Source organism: Anarhichas minor, unplaced genomic scaffold (genome assembly GCF_050575085.1).
Source record: "Anarhichas minor isolate MPS153535 unplaced genomic scaffold, ASM5057508v1 ptg000017l, whole genome shotgun sequence".
Classification (NCBI taxonomy): domain Eukaryota; kingdom Metazoa; phylum Chordata; class Actinopteri; order Perciformes; family Anarhichadidae; genus Anarhichas; species Anarhichas minor.
In genome coordinates, this window is record NW_027466463.1 from 13,530,421 (window position 1) to 13,551,622 (window position 21,202).

At 42.7% G+C, this 21,202-nt stretch overlaps 2 protein-coding genes across 2 annotated transcripts; one reads left to right on the forward strand and one right to left on the reverse strand.

Moving 5' to 3' along the window:
* The first annotated feature begins 404 nt into the window (after positions 1–404).
* afap1l2 (actin filament associated protein 1-like 2) lies at positions 405–20,520 on the forward strand. Its single transcript, XM_076092879.1, has 18 exons — positions 405–529; positions 3,595–3,660; positions 4,881–4,972; positions 12,289–12,400; positions 14,066–14,277; positions 14,804–14,983; positions 15,109–15,195; positions 15,359–15,443; positions 15,567–15,671; positions 15,954–16,165; positions 17,329–17,474; positions 17,564–17,651; positions 18,174–18,425; positions 18,522–18,789; positions 19,176–19,349; positions 19,429–19,622; positions 19,749–19,892; positions 20,045–20,520. Exons 1-18 carry the CDS (start codon positions 418–420, stop codon positions 20,069–20,071), a joined length of 2,556 nt encoding a protein of 851 aa, XP_075948994.1. The 5' UTR covers positions 405–417; the 3' UTR covers positions 20,072–20,520.
* LOC142951376 (kelch repeat and BTB domain-containing protein 13) lies at positions 6,000–7,517 on the reverse strand. The gene has a single exon (XM_076092881.1). It carries the CDS (start codon positions 7,515–7,517, stop codon positions 6,000–6,002), a length of 1,518 nt encoding a protein of 505 aa, XP_075948996.1.
* Positions 20,521–21,202: the final 682 nt, after the last annotated feature.

The following is a 21,202-nucleotide window of genomic DNA, read 5'->3' on the forward strand; positions in this document are numbered from 1 at the left end:
AATGACTGAATGACATAAAGTCTGAATGGTTATCGACCCGTTGCCAGCTCAAAACCTCTGAAGAGTCTCTCCCATGTTAAATGTTGGCGCAAAGGCCCAGCTGTGAGAATGGAATAACTAACACACTTGCAGCTGAATTCAGTGTTAAGAGACAAGTCATTGAGTTTAACTCCCTGTTCTCCATGAATTAAAGTATAGTATTCTGCCTGGAAATGTCCCAGGATTTATATTGCTCTCAGCTCCTCTCTTTCTTGCTGATGGGAACTGCCACAGTTCTGGTCCAAAGCCATTGTTTTAATACTCCTAAATATTATCCCGCCAAGAAACGTGTAACACTCTTTAGCGAGTGATTTTATTTTTGATGTACCTCTGAGACCGTCTTGTCTGTCTGTGCTTCCAGTGCTGGACCAGCTCCTGATGGAGCTCCACCGATTCCTGCTCATCCTGGACAAGGAGACCCTGAGTGGGAACGCCACCATCCAGAAGGGCTTGCTCTCTGATCTCCTCCAGTCCTACAGAGTATCCAATGGTATGAAGGAAATACTGTAGTAGATATACAGTACTTACAGTAGAGCACTTATTTGCATCAAACAGGATTTTGACTAATAGGCTCACTGGCTTAGTTTTGTAAACATTTCATTGAGGAAAGCGTCTGAATCAACCAGAGCTCAACAGATCAGTCAGTAAACTATGAGGAGTGCATACCTGTAGATCATGTATGTCTAAGAGTTACTGTGGACTTCCAGCTCCAAGAAATATGAGATGGCACTATTTTATTAATTAAGGCGGGTACATTGAAAAAGTCAACCATAGCATGTTAGACTTGGTACATAGGGGTATCAAGTTGAAGGATATTTCCATGAGAGCCATTGCTGGAAAAAAATAGTTAAGTAGTCTGAAACATTTCCTCAGTGTTCCTGATTTATATTTTTTCATGGCGTGGTATTTGTGATGACATGACAGTTACATTGGTTGAGGTCTAACCACAACTCTTTAAACATGGATCGTTCAAAAGCTTTTGACAAGCAGTTAGTCTGCCTTTATGCAAAGTACCTTATGTAACATGTGGTCAAGCCCTGCTTTTCCCACAATGCAATGAGGTTAGATTGTCGTCTATCAAGCAACCCACTCTGGTATTATTTTAAACTCTCAGTAACCACCATGTAATAATTATGCTCTTGCATGCTTTCATTAACAAATACATTTGGGGTCTTTTATCCCATTTTGGTGGCTGATAACCACACTGTGGTGGCTGAATTCAATATTTTTTGCCTGCATTTCTACTTCCCTTGCAAAATAATCAGATTGACGTTTTTTATGTTGTGGATATTTCAGTTTTGTCTTTACAAGCCAGATATAATCAAAGTGCCTATTGCTTCATCAGGAAATGATGCATGGCCCGTTAACGTATCCTGTCAAACAGCTAAAGACAAGTTTGTTGTTCTTGCTCACTGGGTCTGACACTCAACATGAAGATATGGTGACTGCTGTTGTGCTGGTGTGATTTATGGTACAATTCACAATTGTGAGCCAGTGCTACACTGAGCCTCAGCCGAGCCTCAGCCCCAAGGTGTGTGATTAATTGGGAATAATGAATGACTCTGCTCATTCAGAAGTCTTAGCTTTTGTGTGATACTTAAGCTATGAAAACATTAGACTGTAAAAATCCTTGTTTTAAGCTAATCTTTCTAACAGTATGCTGGGAACTTTTGACCCAATTATGTTACATTCGATGTCACTTTTGGATTGAAAAAGTTAGCATGAGCTTTGCTACTCCCTCCCTGTCTTTCTCTGCCTCTCACACACTGACACACGCAACCGCTCACCAACACACACACACACACACACACCAGCAGTCATGCTTTTCCATGTTCAGGTCCTGGACTCGTCTCTCCGTACTTCCTCTCCTGGCTCCAAGCTGTATCATTTTTCCGAAGCTGCATTTATCCTCTGGGGACGCACACTTCCTTTGAGCAGCAGCTTATAAATAGCATTTCAACTCTGTTCCCCGAAAATCTGTTTTCACTGTGCAGGCAAAACATAGTTTCAATCTGCTGTTGTTTGGTTTCACCTAGCGATATCGATTTCAAAGGAGAAAGCTTCTCTAGAGGATCACCCAAGGTTAGAGTTTTGTTTGATTTTCTCTCAGGGTATATTCTTAGTCAGCTGAAATATTTAATTCAATGAAACAGCCTTCCTCAAAACTTTGCTGCAGCTCCGGAACAAATTCCCATAACAGGTTACAGTGGCCAGCTGGAGCCTTCTACCCCGAAACCACAGGGTTTATTGTCTGAGAAAAGACATTCATTCAAACTGTTTATGTGGCAATGTCATGGCGACGTTTTCGCCAGCTTGTAATTACTCCACCATGCTAAGACCGACGTCAAACAAAACACAGTGTTTTTCTAAATGAGCTGACTTCAGCATTGGTGTATGACATGAGGTTTCATCATCTCCGCTTATTGCCTAAATGATACCGTTGCTCACACTGACTCGTAAATATTTACGTTTTAGTGCTTGGAGAAGTCAGGTCAGTCTCAAGTGACAGCCCTAATTAATTGTCCGGCGTTTAACTGCTCACCATGTGAAGCGCTTCCTAATCACTGTTTTTTTGTTGTCCTCACAGGAAACCATATTCAGTTCGAATATTTTCTTATTTTCACTTTAATCAAATACTACTCTTTCTGGCTTTCTGACTTTTTATGCTTGTATAACCAAAAACTGAAAATAAACTGCTGTCCCAATCTTTGTTTGTGAAGATGAATTCCATGCAGAAACTGAGTGGAAGTATGATTTTAAACTAAACCCCAACCATACTTTTGGTTATAATGTCTTAGCACATGGACCAAGTTCAGGAGCTCCATCGTATGTTTATCTTCAAAGATAGAAGTGACACAGTGCTCTATCTGTGCAGGCAGGGACTTTTCTGACTAATGTTCGATGAATGCCAGCCACGGTGAGAGTGGGTGTCAATAATGGGCCCATCTGTCCACACAATAGCCCACTTGTTTGGGTCAAGTTCCCCCTTTTTATCCTGGACGTTTGACAAACATGATGAAAGATTGTTTGGCACTAAGGTGGAGTCAGGTTTTTCTCATCAGAGCGACAAGAAATGCGCATGCTCTTCATATGATTACATACAGTTAAATAACTTCTGTACAGCATATGAAGAGGTCTTCATTCTACTGAAGTGTAGAACAACTTTCAACAAAGAAATTAAGTGTCAGATTTTTTAAAATCTTAATTCAATGAAAAGTATCTTAATAACATTAGTTTCATTACATTTACAGTATAGAATAACTGTGCATGGGTTACTTTGGATAGTTCCATTCATCTTTTACACATCCACCTTTTTCCTTTTATTATCATAATCAAATGCAGAACATTTGCCTGAATACTGTAATTGTTTACTACGAATGCAAAGCATGCATGCATCACTGTGGTACACGGTGTTTGGTCGAGCTGTATTCAAATGGCTTCTTCTAGTTTCTTCAGTATAACACAATGTAAGTGTTTGTGGAAGCTACCCACAATGTAAAACTGCAGAAGCGTTGTGATGTCAACCATTAACCACCCTCTGTTGTCTCTGTGCAGGTGCTGATGAAGAGTATATCTACATGAACAAAGTCAGTGTTGCCGGTAAGGACAAAGGCTGCAAAGGTGTGAGTTTTAAAGTGACTGGAAACAGGTGGCAAAGGTGTGAGTTTCAAAATATCTCACACCTGTGAGAAGTTGCTGAAATATAATCTGTTAAGAAAAGGATTTTATGTTTTGAGGTTGTCCAAGTCGCTGAAACACCAGTGCATATTTGTTATGTCATTGCATCTTATACTCCTTAAGTTGACCTGATTCAAGTGAATAGCAGATATGAGAACAAGCTGCCACAAGCAGCAGCCCCCCTCAGCTCCCCTCCCCTCACCATTTCCTGTCTGTTTCTGCGTAGCTCTTCGCCATCTGAGACTGACCTGTTTTGTTTGGACAGTGTTGAAGAATGTGGTTTCAGTGAGCACTAGACTTAACACACATATTTTCAGCAGCGACGCTAGCAAAGCCGCAAGTTTTCTTTCACAGAGACTGAAGGAAAGTGGGGGCCGAGATAGCTATGTGGGGGCTTTTTAATCATTGATCCTGTGGTAAACCGGAACTGTCTTTTTCAGTTGAAGTGCAAGCTAAAGATGCTGAGCAACGAAGCCACAAACTCATCGGGTCGAAACCGCTTGAGAATGTTCTGTAGAAGACGATGTTAAAAAAGAGTTTAAAGTGACTGTGTCGAAGACCCATTGGCCCTAGACAATAGTATAGACATTTATATGCTCATCATCCCAACCTGCAGGGGTCCGAGCTACAGTCTCAGCTAGCTGAACTTTAGCTTAGCTTAGCAGACAGACTGACAGCAAGGGAAAACTACTCGCCTGACATTCTCCAAAGGCAACAAAATATGCTAACCAGCACCACTAAAGCTCAGTGATTATTAACATAATGAGTTTGCCATTTCCCCTGACATTGTGAGAAAGGTTGCGAACCACAAGTACATTTAAACGCTGGTCATTGTTAATGGAATGGCAAATCCAATGAGAACCATAATTCTTAAATGTCTTACGCAAACACTCTTCTTAATCTAGTATTGCGGTGTGTGTTTTGCACAGTAGGGTTGTTGCGACCATACGAATGCTCCCCATTGATTTGGGTTGTGCGGTTACTGTAATTTGACAATGAAGGGGTTCTCACCACGAGGGTTAGGCTTAGCAGGAAGCGCTGATATGTACAGGAGGCAATCTGGACATCTGGAAATAGTGTTGAATCAAAAATGGACAGAATTCTGTTGTTTAGCTAATATGTAGTTATTTACTGAGGTCCCTCTGTGTACTTTGTTGACCCAGATGACAGATCAGATGCCCTTTTCAATGGAAAAGCAGCAAAATATGTACCTGTTCCACAGAAGAGCCTTCCCAACCTGCCACCCGCCAGAGCAGTAAGTGACTACCAGTTTGTTTGCATCAGAGTGAATTAACATGTGAAATGATTAGATTTTTTGATCCTCTGCCACTGTGGTGGGAATGGTAATAGCATCATTGACACCAATCGGACTACTGAACTCAACAAAGTACGTGGGAAAGTTCAGTGGAAAATGTGATTTTCAACGGTATGCAAAAGGAGCCCAAAGACACATTTTCGACTTTAAATGTAATTGACAGTATTTTGGTCTTTTGTCACGGTAAGAACATTATTATCACTGAGCATCGTAAGTATTGAATACAAAGGGAATTGATATCACATGCTGCCAGAGAATTTTATTTGGTTTTTAATATACTAAAACAAATGCAGTCTGTGGTCATACAAGCCAAAAACATTTCCCACAACCCTCAGAGTCACAAGCTCGCGACTATGTGAAATCTATTCTCCCACAGAAACAGGCATTTAATCAGTCATGGGCCAGAAAACCTGAGGAAGACGGTATCCAAGAGTGTGTGCGAGGGCTGTGGTGTTTTATGTCGACTGGGAGGCCGGTGGCTCCTGAATTGGCCCAGTGTGACTTCAGGAAAAACGTAGAGAATGAGAGGTTTAGAACATCCCGTCAGAGCCTTTGAACCTTGCACACACACATGCACAGTGGCCTCCCCTAATATAAACTACAATGGCAGCTGTTGCTAATCAGAACAAATGCGTAGTGTCAGCACGTGTGCATGTGTGTGTGAGCGCGTGTGACAGTAAATGCATGGAAACGAAGAGTCGCTATGCAATCAGAATAGTTTAGTATCAGTATTATTATTAGTTTTCTATTCTCAGACTCGTATTCTAGCTTAGAAACCCTAAAAACAAAACATTGTTTCCACTCGTCTTTCACTGCTATGTAGATATCTGTGGTTTCCAGAAGCAAACAAACATCCGCCTTCTTGCAACAGCACACGCTGCGGACTCTACAGGGCTTGTTGCATGTTGTATATAATTCCATTCCCCTTCCTCAAAAAAACAAAACAATGCTTTTTTTAGCAGTAATATCACATTTGCATGAGAGCTTCCACAAATCCCTCCGATTTGTCTGGTAAAGACATTTCTTCTTCCTCCCCTTCTGCATCCAGCTGTGGTAGAACTGGTCCCGCCTTGGGAAGCCTGAGTAAACACGTCCACAGCGAACCACTCTTTGGAAACCCTTTCATCTGCCTGCGGGGCTTCCATCCATCCCCGGTGATGGTGTATTCAAGAGTTAGCATGTGTTTCACTGTGAACACGGAGTCCCCCTTTATCACTGCGGAGAAGAGCGCCCCCTTGCTGTTGATGTATTGTCCGGGCATGGCTGTCCACTGGCCTGTCGTGATGTTGTAGCAGTCCATTAGACAGCGCAGGAAGTCGTCAGAAGGCCCGTTGCGCATCACATAAAGATTATCTCTGTGGGCTACCATACAGTGGCCATAGCTTTGAGATTTGATCATGGTGGTCGCAAGTTTCCACTCGTCCTTCACTGGTATGTATTCGTAGATATCTGTGGTGTCTGGTGGTTTCCAGAAGCAAACAAATATCCGCCGTCTTGCAACAGCACAAGCTGCAGATGCTACAGGTCTCGGTGCATTTTGTATAAATGTCCACTCTCCTTTCTCAATGTTGTAACTCTCTGCTGTGGAAATCGTCCGTTTTTGGAATTCGCCCCCAATGGCGTAGAGCCGGCCCTCGTGCCCCAGCAGGGTGAAGTCATATCTTAGTTGCTGAGGACCTGGAAGAGTGTTCCAAACTCCTGAGTCAGGGTCGTAGCAAAAGCTACTGTCCACTGTGTCCTTACCGTAACCATAAACTCCCCCTACAATGTACAATCGGTTGTCAAGCACTGCCACTCCAGCCATGGAGGTGCTACAGAGAGTTGGGAGGTTTGTCAGATGCTTCCAGTCTCCCTCTTTTTCATCAAGGTAGCAAATGACCCGAAAGGAGTCCTGTAGCAGTTCAATTGAAGGAGAGTGTGTGCCTATAGCAACATAAGTAGCAGGAGACAATGACTGAGAATATTGAAGAAGGTCTTCGGGAATCGTACTCTCAGCTGCTTCCTTCAAATCATCAAAAGCATCGCAGAGGAAAAGAGCAGCATTGTGAAAGAGTGCATGCACCCCAAAGATGGAGGCTGCATGGTACAGCAAGAGGCAGTTGTCCGAGTCAATGATGTCACAAAGATGCTGCACCAAACACGCAACCTGCAGGAACGCGGCACACTCCACCGCTTCTACGAGCTCATCCGGGTCGCTGATAGAGGGGGCCTCCCCCCTGCAGACAGCGAGGGCGACGAGGAAACCCCTTGCTCGCACTCCTCCCTTCAGGTAGAGCTCGTCCTGGTGACTTTCTGTCATCCCAGAGTGAAAGAGGGCACAGAAGTAGTTGCTGTACCTTGCCAGCAAAGCCCGCTGCACAGTGAACCAGCTCTCCTCCACCCTCACTCTCACCCAGCCCGCCTGGTGCTCTCCGTCCTCCGGATCAAGGGTCGCATTCTCTGCATGTAAATCCTGGTTGAGTCCCAGGCCTTCAGGCACTTCCATGATCTCTTAAACGCGGGTCTGTTCTCTTCCTAAAATAGGCTCTCAAGTGACAATGCAGCATGCGACTCGAGTCTAGTACTGCAGCCATTTTTTCCCCAGAACTGGAGGGTAAATAAAGGTTTGTGAGACTTCCATTGCGTCCTGTCTGCATGGTCTGAAAATAGAGTTGTACTATAGATAGCAGCTGTGCCACTCGCAAGCGTCACGCAGGGAAAGGAAAACTGTTGGCATGCACACTAAGCGGTAATGTGGCTGCAGGCAACTGGGGATTATCTTAACCGCAATATAAATGGCTAACATGAGTGTTTGCTAAATTATTCATGTTTACGTTATCTGCCAGCACTGCCCCTTTAAATCCCTTTAAGTCACATGACTGTTTCAGTTTTATACATGTGTATTTTCTTTATTTATGGTCAGACATTTTTTTGTTCATAAACATCCAGACAAAATCCGGTGTAGAGGAGGTTAAAGTGTTCCCAAGAAGACAAAATAATGGGAAAATCAATACAGCATGTGTAATTAAATATTATTAGAATACTTTTCATCGTACAGAAGTACTTCAAACTAAACATATACTATGATACAAGTGGTGGAGAGACAGCAGAGGCCCCAAGAGTTCTCCTGAATCTTACTTTCCAAAGCTGATTATTTTTATCACTACCTTCTCCTCTGCTCTCAGCTCCCAGCAGGCTCTCGGATACACTCTGTGTGTGTGTGTGTGTGTGTGTGTGTGTGTGTGTGTGTGTGTGTGTGTGTGTGTGTGTGTGTGTGTGTGTGTGTGTGTGTGTGTGTGTGTGTGTGTGTGTGTGTGTGTGTGTGTGTGTGTGTGTGTGTGTGTGTGTGTGTGTGTGTGTGTGTGTGTGTGTGTGTGTGTGTGTGTGTGTGTGTGTGTGTGTGTGTGTGTGTGTGTGTGTGTGTTTTCGCTCTGCCGGATTCTTGGCATGGGAACCAGGGATTTTCCATGTTCCTCTGACTGTTCGTTTTTTGGGCTCTTTTTCCCACTCTTTACTCAAAGCCCCACCACCACACCCCGATTCCTCCTCCTCCGCCGCCCCCTCTCCTTACTTTGTTATTTATGCTCTGACTCCTCAATCCATTCCTTCTACACGATGTTTCTGTGGTTAGGGTGTGTGTGTGTGTGTGTCTATGTGATTGTGAGAAGTGAAAGGAAGGGATTAAAGGGACTATTAGAGAGTTGGAGTGATTGCAGAGTCTTCCGGGACAAAAATAAATAAAAAAATACACTAAGAAACACAGACCTGGCATGTTTGATATCAATCCAGCTGGTCTGAGGAATGGCTCACCGTACTCTTTAGCCTTGGACCAAACAAGAGGCAGATTTGTTTTTTTTGGAGATGAGTGAAAAAGAAAGAAGATAGAGATAAGGGTGGGTTGGTGGTCGGGGGGGCTGCTGCTGCTCTGGAATGCCTGGCTCTTTGTTTTAATTAATAACAGATGCCTGAACTGCTGTTTTTTTCACCGCGGAGCAGTTTACACTGTCAGTGCTGTTGTGTGTGTTCACTAATACTTTACAGTCCTTTTCTCAGAGGAATCACTTTTTCTTTTTAAGTTCCTGTCTGCTCTTGAGCGTTTGTGGCCGTTTTTCTTACTTTTGAGGTCAAAGATCTCTTTAATGGTCATTCAAATAAGCCTAGTTTTTGGTCATATCAAAACACACAAATTGACACAACATATCCTATTCCTTATATTCGTTTAGTTAGTTTATAATTTCAATGAATTACTGTATCATCAAAAAAGTGCTCTATGACCAAAAACAAGTATTGTGTTATATTTTATTGGATCCCTTGACCCGAAGACTTGTTTACTTCTATCATTGTGAAACTGGCTTAAGTCCACTCTCCACTGTGATTCGTGGCATCGTCCATCTTAGCCCTCTGTCTGAAAAAGCCAATTAAGCCCTAATGTCCCTTTCACGTATTTACAGTATTTATGGGGCTCCGTTGTGTAGGCTTCTTTGTTTTGTGGTGCTAAAAGGCTCTATCTATGCATCCCATTAGCTGAGAGGCCTGGATATAAATACAGCAGTATAAAGTATCGACGTTTCTCATGGCAGACATTCTGGCTTATTAAAGGTGTAACTGATATTAATAACAATGGCTCTGCTCCACTTAACTGTTGGTGCACCAGTGAGCCAGTATGCACCAAACTAAGGCTTTGGTACTGGCACACCTAAACGTAATGCAGCCTTTTTTAGTGTTATTAGTTACGCCGATAATGTTAAGTATGCTCTAACCCAGGGAAATGCGTTTTTTTTAACGTTTGCTTGACATTGCATCCTTTTCAAGAGAGAAAACTGTAACTCATATTACATTCAGACATTAGTATTTGCTGATACTTGCATTTTGAAAGGTCTTCATAACGAATAGCTGATGTTACTCTCATTAAACCGCAGTGATAACATCTCCCTCCCACTCATTTCTTTGGGATCCTTTCCTCCACGCATGCAGGCTAATCGCGCAAGCAAATCGCCATCACTGTGATTGAATGAGCACCGTGACACGAGGCCAGTTATTATGACAGCTTACTGCATCTGCTACGAATTACTGGAAATGTGTTAGATATGGTGGGAAAGGAGCTCACAAGCAGGGAATTCCCAGTTTACTGTCTATTACAGCACACCTCAGAAATGATGATGTTTTTAGATCAACAGATTTGTTTTTTCAGTATTTTGTTGGTCTGTAAATCTAAGCTGAAGCAGCAACTCTATTACCACTTTACTGCCCCAGGTTGGTAACTACCAAACACAAGATATTACTGCCTATTCTCTCTTTAATTTGCAAGCATAGCTACACACTAAACATCATCAAACTCCCAAAGTTTTGTAGGAAGGGAATAGCTTTTGCTCTATCAAACATTGAAGGGAAGCAGCTTTGACCAACTGATATCGACCCTTAATTAAACACTGATCTAAAACTTTGATCTGATCCACAGAGCCAGCCTCCCTCAGGCACGCTTTGCACGATGAATGCAAGCTCCTCTGCTTCAGGGTTATATTTCATATTTCTGTGTCAGCCTTTGGGGAAACACAGTGAATATGAAGGAACACAGACAGCGTGTTCAGATCAGTGGCGGGAGCAAACATTAGACATCGTTAAGAAATCGCTTGTTGTCATTCAACTCGTAGGGTTTCACAGAGTTCACTTGAGAAAAACGTTTTTAAAGTATATTCAGCAACATCAGACTTCTGCAGCATGGCGACTCATGGTGACTTTTCCTTCAGGTTTTTAACAGAATAGATGAAATCATTTCACATAATAATCTGTAAGAGGGGGGGATACCTGTACCGTAACAAGTTCTTCTTTGGCCTCAGAAGAATCCTGGGCTTCCGTCTCCATTATCGATCTCTGTGTGTCATAATGTTGTCTTTAGACTGGAAAGAATGCACAGATTTCATCTTTTCACTGGCAGCTGCTGGTCTTAGTTCTAGTATGTACCAAGACAAAACTCGCATATCTCCCATCTTCATGCTTGGCACCATAGATAAGATAGCTGGAGAGCTGTTGTCACAAGTTGAGGAAATAAAAGAAGAAATTCCAACTGGAGGGAAGTTTCTGTTTCAACATACTGTGTCAATTTGAGTCACAAAGTGAGCGTTCAATGTCTTTAATATAAACACCTGATGATGTGATTCTAGTGTGACCGCTAAACAAACTGCAAACCAGGAACTTAATTGGGGGAAAGTGGGTTTAGAAGAATAGAAATACATCGTTTTTTTAATTGGCTGCAGAATAGCCATTGGGCACAATTTCACAAAGAAAAACAAACATCTGTGTTTGTCTTCCAAATAACTGACTGTATCTCTGAAACATTGTTTTTACTGGAACAGAATTGGCAGCAATTGCCAGACATGTGGATGCATGACACCCTACAAGATGAAGATCAGCAATGTGTTGCCATTTAAAAGATGATGAAACACAAACCTGAAAGGCACCCTGTCATTTAATTGTCAAGATTGTTTCATGTTTTCCTCACTGCTGAGCCGATGCTGAGAAATGCCAACATGTCTTTTGCATTTTTAATTCAAACGTGCAGTTTTACATTTTAAAGGTTGTATTCAAGGAAATTCTCCAAGATTGACAACTTAATAACGGCTAAATTAGAAACTGATGACAGATGTCTCCGAAATACATTTTTGGATCGTGTAGCTGACTAACTGACTTCAGTAATGGAGATATTTTAAATGAATTGAGACTCACTCAAGCTGCCAAACAGCAGAGAGTCTGGTGCTTTCCAGCATGTGGGAAGGGGCAGACAGACCGTCTTTACCACACAGGAGATGACAAGAAAGACAGAAGTGAAGCCAGACTGCTGATTGATTTCAGGACAGCCACAGGGCCCATACACACACATTCAAATACATGCTATCCCTCTCTTTTCCATGCTCACACACACACACACACACACACACACACACACACACACACACACACACACACACACACTCTTCCCTGAAGGCAAGCATGTAACTCTCTAGTGCACAGGGTCAGACGAGGATTGGTTACATGAGGAATTCCCTACTTACTCCTGAAGTGACGGCTGGATTAGCCACATGTTCAGCCTGGGGAAAGAACACATGTTGATAATGTGCGTGTCTATTTGCGTGAATGTGTATAGATGTTAACCTGGACATCTTCCTCATTCATTGAATGTACTTAGATGGAGGCTCTATAGTTGTAAGGCATATCACTGAAAACAAACGTTACGTGTTATATTCCCTCACCACTCTTGTCATCCTTCTCTCATGCGTCAGGGTATGATGGGTCGGGAGCCGTTCCCTTTACCTGCAGTCGCGGCTCCAGCCTGTATAGACACTTCAGAGAGTTACTACGAGGAGGCTCAGCCCTATGAGGAAACTTTCAATGGTAAGAACTCTGGATCAACATTGTGTTTCTGTGTTTTTTTTGCACACAATAAATAATATCAACTGTGATCTGCAAGTGTCTTGACTGAGTTGTTTCTTACATTCCTTCTTCCCCATAACTGTTTCACAGGAAAGCTGATTCATTACTTGAGTATCTACAAAGTTTGTAATCCCTTCTTGAGAAATGAGATGTTGCTCATGTATATTGAAGCTGTATTTTCTAACCCAAATCACACATGAGTTGTGTGCTGTATAAGCTCATCAGGCCAGTCATCTGCTTGTTTCTTGTTCTTTAGAAAACCTGAACCTCTGAGCTGGAATAATGGAAATAGCCCGACACCATAGTGACACTTGCTTACGTGCATACTATTATTACTATTTTCTTCGGTTTCATGCACTTCAAGTTGTACGTCAAGATGCAAACACAAGTTATAATGCACTGAGACATCATGACCACACTCTATGAGAAGGTTTGGTCTGCTGTGACGGTGATGTAGTGTGTTGGGCTGTGGTGAATACGTTAATTGTTCTGCTCCTCACACAGTGAGAAACGTGGCAACTTTCTGTGCAATGCTGAAAGCTAAAAGGCTCAAGGTATTTCTTCAGAATTGCTGCGTTGGTTGAATATCATTACAGCAAAGTCGTGGAGTCGCAGATTGGCCGGAGGGAGCATGTTGTTGTTCTTCAGACAACCTCATTTTACCATCGATGACGTGAACAATAAACAATACTTTTAATTATTGTCTGTCATAAATCACGATATCAGATTTTCACTACATGATTATGGTGTATAATGCCATCAGTCTAATTCAGCTTTAACTTTGTTTGAGGTGCGTTTTTGTTTGTTTTGAGGGAAATGTAGCCATAATTGTGTGTATATATATATATATATGTGATTATTTAAGAGGTGCTGGACACATTTTTATATGTTATGACATACTCACAAAGGTATAATAATAATAATAATAACATTTATTTTCTCTACAAGTATTTTTAAAGGCAGTTTTGCGTTGGATATTTTTCCCAATCTTGCTTCCTTCTTCTTCTTCTTCTTCTTCTTCTTCTTCTTCTTCTTCTTCTTCTTCTCTGTTTCCTCTGATGTTGTGTAGATCTGGACTGTTTTGGCCTCCTCTCAGGGCCCTGGATGCGAGTGCAGAGCTCTGACAGTGTGGTCTACGCTGTTATCAACAGGGGTAGCTACCACTCTATCACTGGATGCGTGTGTTTATGTATGGCATGTGCACGGGGCCAATAAGCATGCCCTCAGTCCTCATTGTCCACCATGACCAGCGTCTTGCATGTGGAGAAACAACTTCAAAGCCAAGACTTGTGACAATAGTCATTAATCAATCCCATCTTATCAATTTACTCATTTTGCTGTTTTCCTTTTCATCATTTCTTTTTCCTGTCATCGTCTTTCATCAATACAATCAAAACAGCTCATTTCCAGCCTGGCTGTTGCAAGGAAATCCTCTTCCGTTGAAGAAGGTCATCAAGTTCAAGAAGACAGGCATTGACTCATCATTTGGTCCCTCAAGTTCACTTAACAGTGTAATGTGTGTTGTTGCTACTCATGCCCCCCTGCCACACACACACACACACACACACTTGTGACTTTGCCTCTTTGTTTTAGTTTCTTATCACGTCTCTGATTTCTGTTCCTTAGATGATGGGGATGCCGTTAGCAGTTCGTACGAGTCCTATGATGAGGAGGAAGTGATCAGAGAAAAGTCACCATCAGCGCAGCACCAGTGGCCTTCAGCGGAGGCCTCCATTGAGCTCATGAAGGACACGCGTATCTGTGCCTTCCTGTGGAGGAAGAAGTGGCTGGGCCAGTGGGCCAAACAGCTGTGTGTCATCAAAGACCATCGCCTGCTGGTGGGTAAAAGATTGCGGGGAAATCTGAATTAAAGCCCCATTGAGGTTTAGCGTACAACAATTAAGGTCATGGGCACAGAGGTTTGTTTATTACAGCGGTTCAATGTAACTGAACATGGAAAAAAAGATTCAGGTTAGCAAACCCTCAGAATAGATTATAAACTCTCTGAGACTTAGCTGTCACATGCTGTCCCTGTTTTGGCACTTATTTTTAGAATGGAAAATATTAATCCAATAAATCAACCTGTAGACAAATGCATTAGTGGGACAGTCTATTATGGTTGTGTCCTCCTTTGGGCTGAGAATGATGAGAATAATCCACCCTTAATGAATATTAAAATATTCTGGGAAATACCCTAATTTGTGTCCTTTCCAAGAGTTAGATCAGAAGATGAATACAACTCTCATAGCTGTGCGTTAAAGCTAGCTTCAATAATCAATAAACATTTGGATAAACTTATCCTCTGGTGGCTGCAGTCAGCCCTTGAACAATCATAATGCTCGGTGTTCTCTCTGCCCCTCTCAGTGCTACAAGAGCTCCAAGGAGCAGACGCCTCTGCTGGATGTGAGTCTGCTGGGCTGCAGTGTGGTCTACAAGGAGAAGCAGCTGAGGAAGAAAGAGCACAAACTGAAGGTCATCCCAGTGGGAGGGGAGGCCATCGTGCTGGGCCTGCAGAGCAAGGAGCAGACGGAGCAGTGGTTGAGGGTAAGGCCCTGAAAACGTGTTTTACGATCATATATTCGTCTCATTTTAAAGTTAATTCTGCAGTGATGAAATAAAATATGAACGAATTTGAATATTTTGACACCAATCGACTTCTTGTTTATTAGGTGATTCAGGAGATCAGTCCCAAGCCGGCTGAAAACTGTGACCCGCAACACTCCGCCTCCGACTCCCCGAGGCTCATTTGTACAAAGGTAAGCTTACTTTGAACATGCAGTATGTGCTTTAGAGTACCTGAGCTTTTGATTGGCTCTACCCAACGCCATAGGGCTCAGTTACAGTTTTTATTTTTGTCATAAATTGTATTTCTGATGAATATGCCTACTAAATGACAACAATGTTGCTCTGAACTTTCAGGGAGAACTGAGTGAGAGATACTCAGTGGCCTCCGAGAGCAGCAGCAGCACTGACAGCCATGCGGAGACTCCCGAAATCAAAGATGGTGAGGCTTTTTATTTTTCTGTTTCTATGCATTCAGTCCAAAATGTGGGTTTAGGCACATGGTGCAGCTGTGAGTATCTGATAGCGAAACAAAAAGGTTTAGAGAATCTTTTCTCCCCAACAGTGAAGAAAAAATATGGTGCCGGGTTGAAGTTTAGCAACCTCATGAACATCGGCAAGAAAAAACCCTCGTCGTTGGAGAGTCCAGAGAAATGTGTGGACACCTCAGGTGAGCAGAGATCTACTGTACATGTCGTGCTAGATTATAAAATCGCAAAGCATGTACTGATTATCACTCAGGTACAGTTCCTGTCCTTTGGGGGTGGGGGGGGGGGGGGGGGGGTCTGGTGAAGGTCTCTAAGTGTAGTTATTTTATACCAGACCAAACATATCAATATTTTTCCCATACGTAGCCTTCTGATTTAATCAATTGATCATTTCAGTCATCAAGGCAGCATCACAACGCTCTGTTGGCTCTGACGTAAGCAATGTTTTCTCTTTCCTCTGTCAGGCTACCTCAACGTGTTGGTGAACAGCCAATGGCGGACCTGCTGGTGCCTTATAAAGAACGGACAGCTATGGTTTTACCAGGACAAGGGCAAGAACAAAATGAGCCAGCCAGCCGTGACCCTGGGGGGCTGCAGTGTTCTGCCCGACCCCAGCCCCGAGCACCTGTACTCCTTTAGGATCAACATGGAGGGGACACAGCTGGCAACCCTGGAGGTAGACAACCACAGTGCTTTTTGATGCTTTTATAATGTTTTGGATTTGGATCTGAATAAATTAGTTGACGCCGTTAAACCAGAGACGGTTCAGAGAGGAGTCACCCACTGAGAGACAGTTTCCTGTATATCTGTCTCGTGGGTTTCACCACTGCCCCGTCGTTTTAGTAGACAAGCGGCAGGTCCTGACTCCTGAGTCTGTTCACTCCAATGGGGAAAGTGAACGTGAACACGGATTATTTATATTATTTCGCTTAGTCACCAAAATGAACATTGGAGTCATTTTTTACAAATCTTTCAAAAATGGCAAACGCCCTAGCTAACTACTTTTCGTTCTAGTAAACACGGCTTTTAGCTGTGTAAATATCTAATGTTAGCAAAAGCAAATATAAAAGCATAATGCCAAAATAACCCACTCTGCTTTCATCCATCCACACGACGTGGCGGAGCTTGCAATGCGTCAACTGTTTGTCTCTGATGAGAGCTTACTACAGCGTTACTCTGCAGGCGAGGACGGGACGCTGTTGATCTGAGAAATAACCACGAGTCGAACGTGTCTGGAGAGAAAAGAAACGTCAGCATCTCTCAAAATGAGAAATGGAGTACAGCTTCTTATAGGAAACACTAACATGTCGTCATTTGGACATCACGTTCTGCTGACATCCATCTTAGCCGGTGTAATATATGTGAGCACGCAAGGGTGGTCTGCATGTTTGTGTGCATATGTGTGTGTGTGTGTGTGTGAAGGGTGTGGATGTACTGGGATTGTGGGGACTAATGTTACGCCCTTTTCCATTAGGTTTCCAGTACCACCCTGCTAAAGTGTATAGTTGGTCATAAGTCATGGAATTCAATGTTTAGTCTTAAGGGCCCCGACACATTTATGGTTCTTCGGTGCAGTATTTACCAAAACAAACAAAAAACAAGGTTATCACCTGTTTTAATTACAGAAATATGCGCCAAACCAACACGTGTTACTTCATACAGTTCCAGTAGATGAGCTGTTTGAATCCCCCAAAATAGTAATTTTGGAAGTAATTGCATCAATACATAGTGACAGATGGTATGCATCATAAACCATGAGCTGGTTTCAAACTCATGATGTTGCAAGTGCACAGTTTGTACTGAATGCACTTTGGCCTACTCTCTCCTCTCCTCTCGCAGGCGAAGACGTCAGCAGACATGGGCCATTGGCTGGGCCTCTTGCTGTCACAGACGGGGAGCAAGACGGACCCCGAGGAGCTCACATACGACTACGTCAACGCTGAGAGGATCTCCAGCATCGTCAATGCTGCCAACACTTCCTTATAGTAAGATGCTCACATCTGTCCATTTTAAGGTGTATGCATACTTTGGCACAGTATTCAATTGGGACCTATCTGTGGATTTGTTTCTCTAGCTTGATGCAGAGGAGGTATTCAGAGCCAAACACCTACATAGACACCCTACCCTCCGTCGCTCACAACTCTGATGAACTGTATGACGATGTGGCGTCTATAGCTGATCCAGAGGTATGTTATCTGGAACACATACAACACAGGTGATACACAGAAAAAAGGAGGGAAAACCACACAGACAGGAAGTCAAACAAACAGGATATAAGAGGCAGGGAACTTAAAAAATAATATATATAAAAATGTAATATATAAATTACCTTTACACCGACTGATTGATAATTGCAAATTAGTTTTCTGTAGATCGACTAATAGGTCAATCAACTGTTTCAGCTCTAATAGCCACAAATAAGCATCATTTTAGAGTTAATCTTTGAAAGTTAATATTAGGTCAGGCATGTCAAATCATGTGCACAAGGGTCAAAAAATGTGCAGGTCCTTATTTCAGCATCCATGTCGATTGATTCAAACAGAGAAGAACAATCAGTGAAATCATCTGGGGTGGTATTTGTTTTTTTGGAATAAAAACCTGTGTTAAAAACCTTTTTACATGGACTCACCCAAATCTGGCCACTTCCCATCTCATCACTCACTTCCTCCTCTTTTGCAACACAGGATGCTGAAGAGAGCGGCCTGCCAGACAGTGAGGACAACAATCCTCAGGAACATAACGACACATGCGCACAAGACACCAAGGACTCAGTGGGAACAGAACAGGACACTGACAACAGGGTTTACCTGGACCTAATCCCTGTACGCTCCTTCCTCCATACGTCCGGTGGGAGTAAAGCCCCTGCCAAAGAAACTTCTAGACATTCCCCAGTCCCGGTAGAGGAGGAGAAGGACCCCTCATCTCAAATGAAAGAGGTTGGTAATAAGGACTTATTTGCTACATTCTACTTGCATGGCACTTATATCTTATATTTTGTGCTTTAATTCTATATTTGATGCCTCAATTTCCAGGTCATTTCAACTAACCGTACTGAGGCAACACCTGTGTCAAATGTTACCAGCAAACCAGAACAAGAGAACCCCCCTACTCCCACTCCACCACAGCCCCAAACCCAACCAGTCAAGACCTTATCCCAAAGCCAGGAGACCCCCAAGAGGACGAGTGTGGGAATCCCACAGGCCTTCAGCTCCTCCGGGGGCCAAATCAATAAAGGCCCCTCGGGTTCTGCTGGGCTCCCTCACAGTCCTCACCCCCTGCGGCCCAAGGCACATACCATGGGTGAGGACAGAAATGCTTCATCTGTATCACTATCACCACCTTCACATACACACTTATTTCAGATATTTAGAAAGTAAAGTTTAACATGAGGGGGAAAATGGTCTGACAATATTTTTCAGTGAGTAAATGTTGCTTTTATTGTTTCCCTTAACACTGAGATTAACTACTTCCCTTCCTCTGTAATCTTACATAACCACAGCTCCCTCTAGTGAAACACTGCATCCCCTACAGTCCAATGCACAGCTTCACAGTGGAATGCAGACTTATATTACAGTGAAACCGGATTTCTTTTCTTTTCATAATGAATGCATCTTTTTATTTCCCTTTGCAATTTTTAGCAAATGCCATGATAAATATAGGATGTATTTTCAATCTTTAATTCCCAGGGTGTCCCGGTGCAGTCGAAGTGAAACTGGGCAAGAACCGCACAGAGGCGGACGTGCACCGCTACATCGACGAGCGCGACCGTCTGGAGAGAGAGAGGGAGGAGGTGAGGAGCAGCCTGTCGAACCTGAAGAAGGAGAGGAGGGAGACCAAAGAGGAGCTCAGTGCCTGCCAAGGTACGTCTGTTCTTCCTGTGACACTGCCGAAGGTTCACAGTGATCTGTGTGGCTGACAGCTGTCTGCTATCCTCCTCAGACCCCAAGCAGCAGGCCTCATTAGAAGCCTGTTTGAAGCAGAGGGAGGAGGCGTGTCGGGACGCGGAGCACCGCAGGGTAGAGGTGGAGCTACGACTGGTGGAGGTGAAGGAAAGTCTGAAGAAGGTGGAGTCGGGGCCTTTCACACTGGGAACCACACTGGACAGCAGCCTCCAGGACACACAAACGGTTAGTGTGCAGGTCATCGGGGGGGAAACTCAGGAAGTTGATCACAAGCTTTTCACTCTCTCTAGTCACTCTCTGACGACTCCTCTACCATTTTACCTTCAGCCTAAAGCAGCAACCCTGCCTGCTCCCCAGATATCTTCATCAACATCATCATCATCATCCTCCCAACCCTACAACAGCAGCATCAGTGCAGACCCAGTCAACTCTGCCTCTGCGCTAAAGAGCAGACCTGTCTCCATCATGGCCACCAAAGGCAAAGTCCTGCAGAAGGCTAAGGTGAGTCTAAAAAAAAGCACACGTGCATCAGTGGAACAAGATATTTCAGTTCCACGCAGCACACAAATGTGTATTTCAGCAGGTATAGTTATTATTGTATCTACTTTATACTGTCAGAATACCTCAATTTCATCCTTTTTTTGTATAAACAGGAGTGGGAGAAGAAATCCACCTCCTAGAGGGAAACCTGGATGCCCTTTGACCTCTCAAATCCACAGATTTATTTTGGTGTGGTCTGCTGTCCGCACCAGGAACCGCTGTGTTCACAGGCCAGACAGACAAATCAGTGTTCTCACTCATCCTCATCAGCCTCCTTGCCAAGACTATAAAAGGCCAATCAGAGAGATGCACAAGCCGTCTACTCAAACACCCCTGGATGATCGTAGTTGTTTTTCTCCACTTGCTAAAGGGAGGACATTGATGTAGTAGCATTTTGGCCAGTCTAACAATTGATCTTGACGACAGAAAGACACCCCTCAACTAAATTTTGTACAATCCAGATTGTAGCTTGGTTCATATATGCTGGTAGCCAAGATGTAAATATATTTACACCATTATTCAGCCTCATTTGGTTGTATTGCTAGCTAAAAATGCACTTTTTATTCAAATAAAAATGTACTGACAACAATAGTGGCTTGAAATTTGTTTATAAAAATGTCTCCTTTTGCCTTTCATGTTACATCTGTCAGTCCAGCCTGTCTGTTGCAAATGGACCAAGGTTCAGTGTAGGTAAACAGAGTCAACTCAGTCACTTCTGACTTCAGATTGTTTTTACTAAAGCTGGATGGACAAATCATAGATTATAGAAATTTGGTTTCTTTCCCCCAGAAGTGATCGTAGTAAAGTACAGAGTAAGTTAAATACAAAGTGATATATAGTAAGTGTAATATACTATAGTGCTAACTAATCAAGAAATACATATATTTACATATATTTAAAAAATATTTATAATACAAAAATTATAAAATTGTGTTCATTAGTGAGAGCAAACAATCATCTTTTTAACTTCTATAAAACTTCAATCAGTTGAGGAGGCCTATTGTAAAAAAAGATGTATTGAAACATAAAGAAGAGCATTTGATATTGAGCATTTTGGGGATTATTCAATGAAAATAATAAAACCATGACACAGATATACACTATAATATAATATAAAAGTTTACATCTTTGAATAGACAACAGAACCGTATTGCAACAATTGCACAACAGTGAATACAGTGACAAACTAGCACACAAAGTAGAAATGCATACAGTTTGAAGGCACTTGTTTAAGTTTGAGTGCAAGTTTAAATATTGAAACAGTAAAATTC

Bases quoted from the DNA above. Each gene is read 5' to 3' on its own strand.
- afap1l2 (XM_076092879.1), top strand. From the start codon at position 418: ATGGAGCTCCACCGATTCCTGCTCATCCTGGACAAGGAGACCCTGAGT. The intron at 4,973-12,288 runs GTAAGTGACTAC...CTCATGCGTCAG, and splicing joins ACCTGCCACCCGCCAGAGCA to GGTATGATGGGTCGGGAGCC. The intron at 19,350-19,428 runs GTACGTCTGTTC...TATCCTCCTCAG, and splicing joins GGAGCTCAGTGCCTGCCAAG to ACCCCAAGCAGCAGGCCTCA.
- LOC142951376 (XM_076092881.1), bottom strand. From the start codon at position 7,517: ATGGAAGTGCCTGAAGGCCTGGGACTCAACCAGGATTTACATGCAGAG.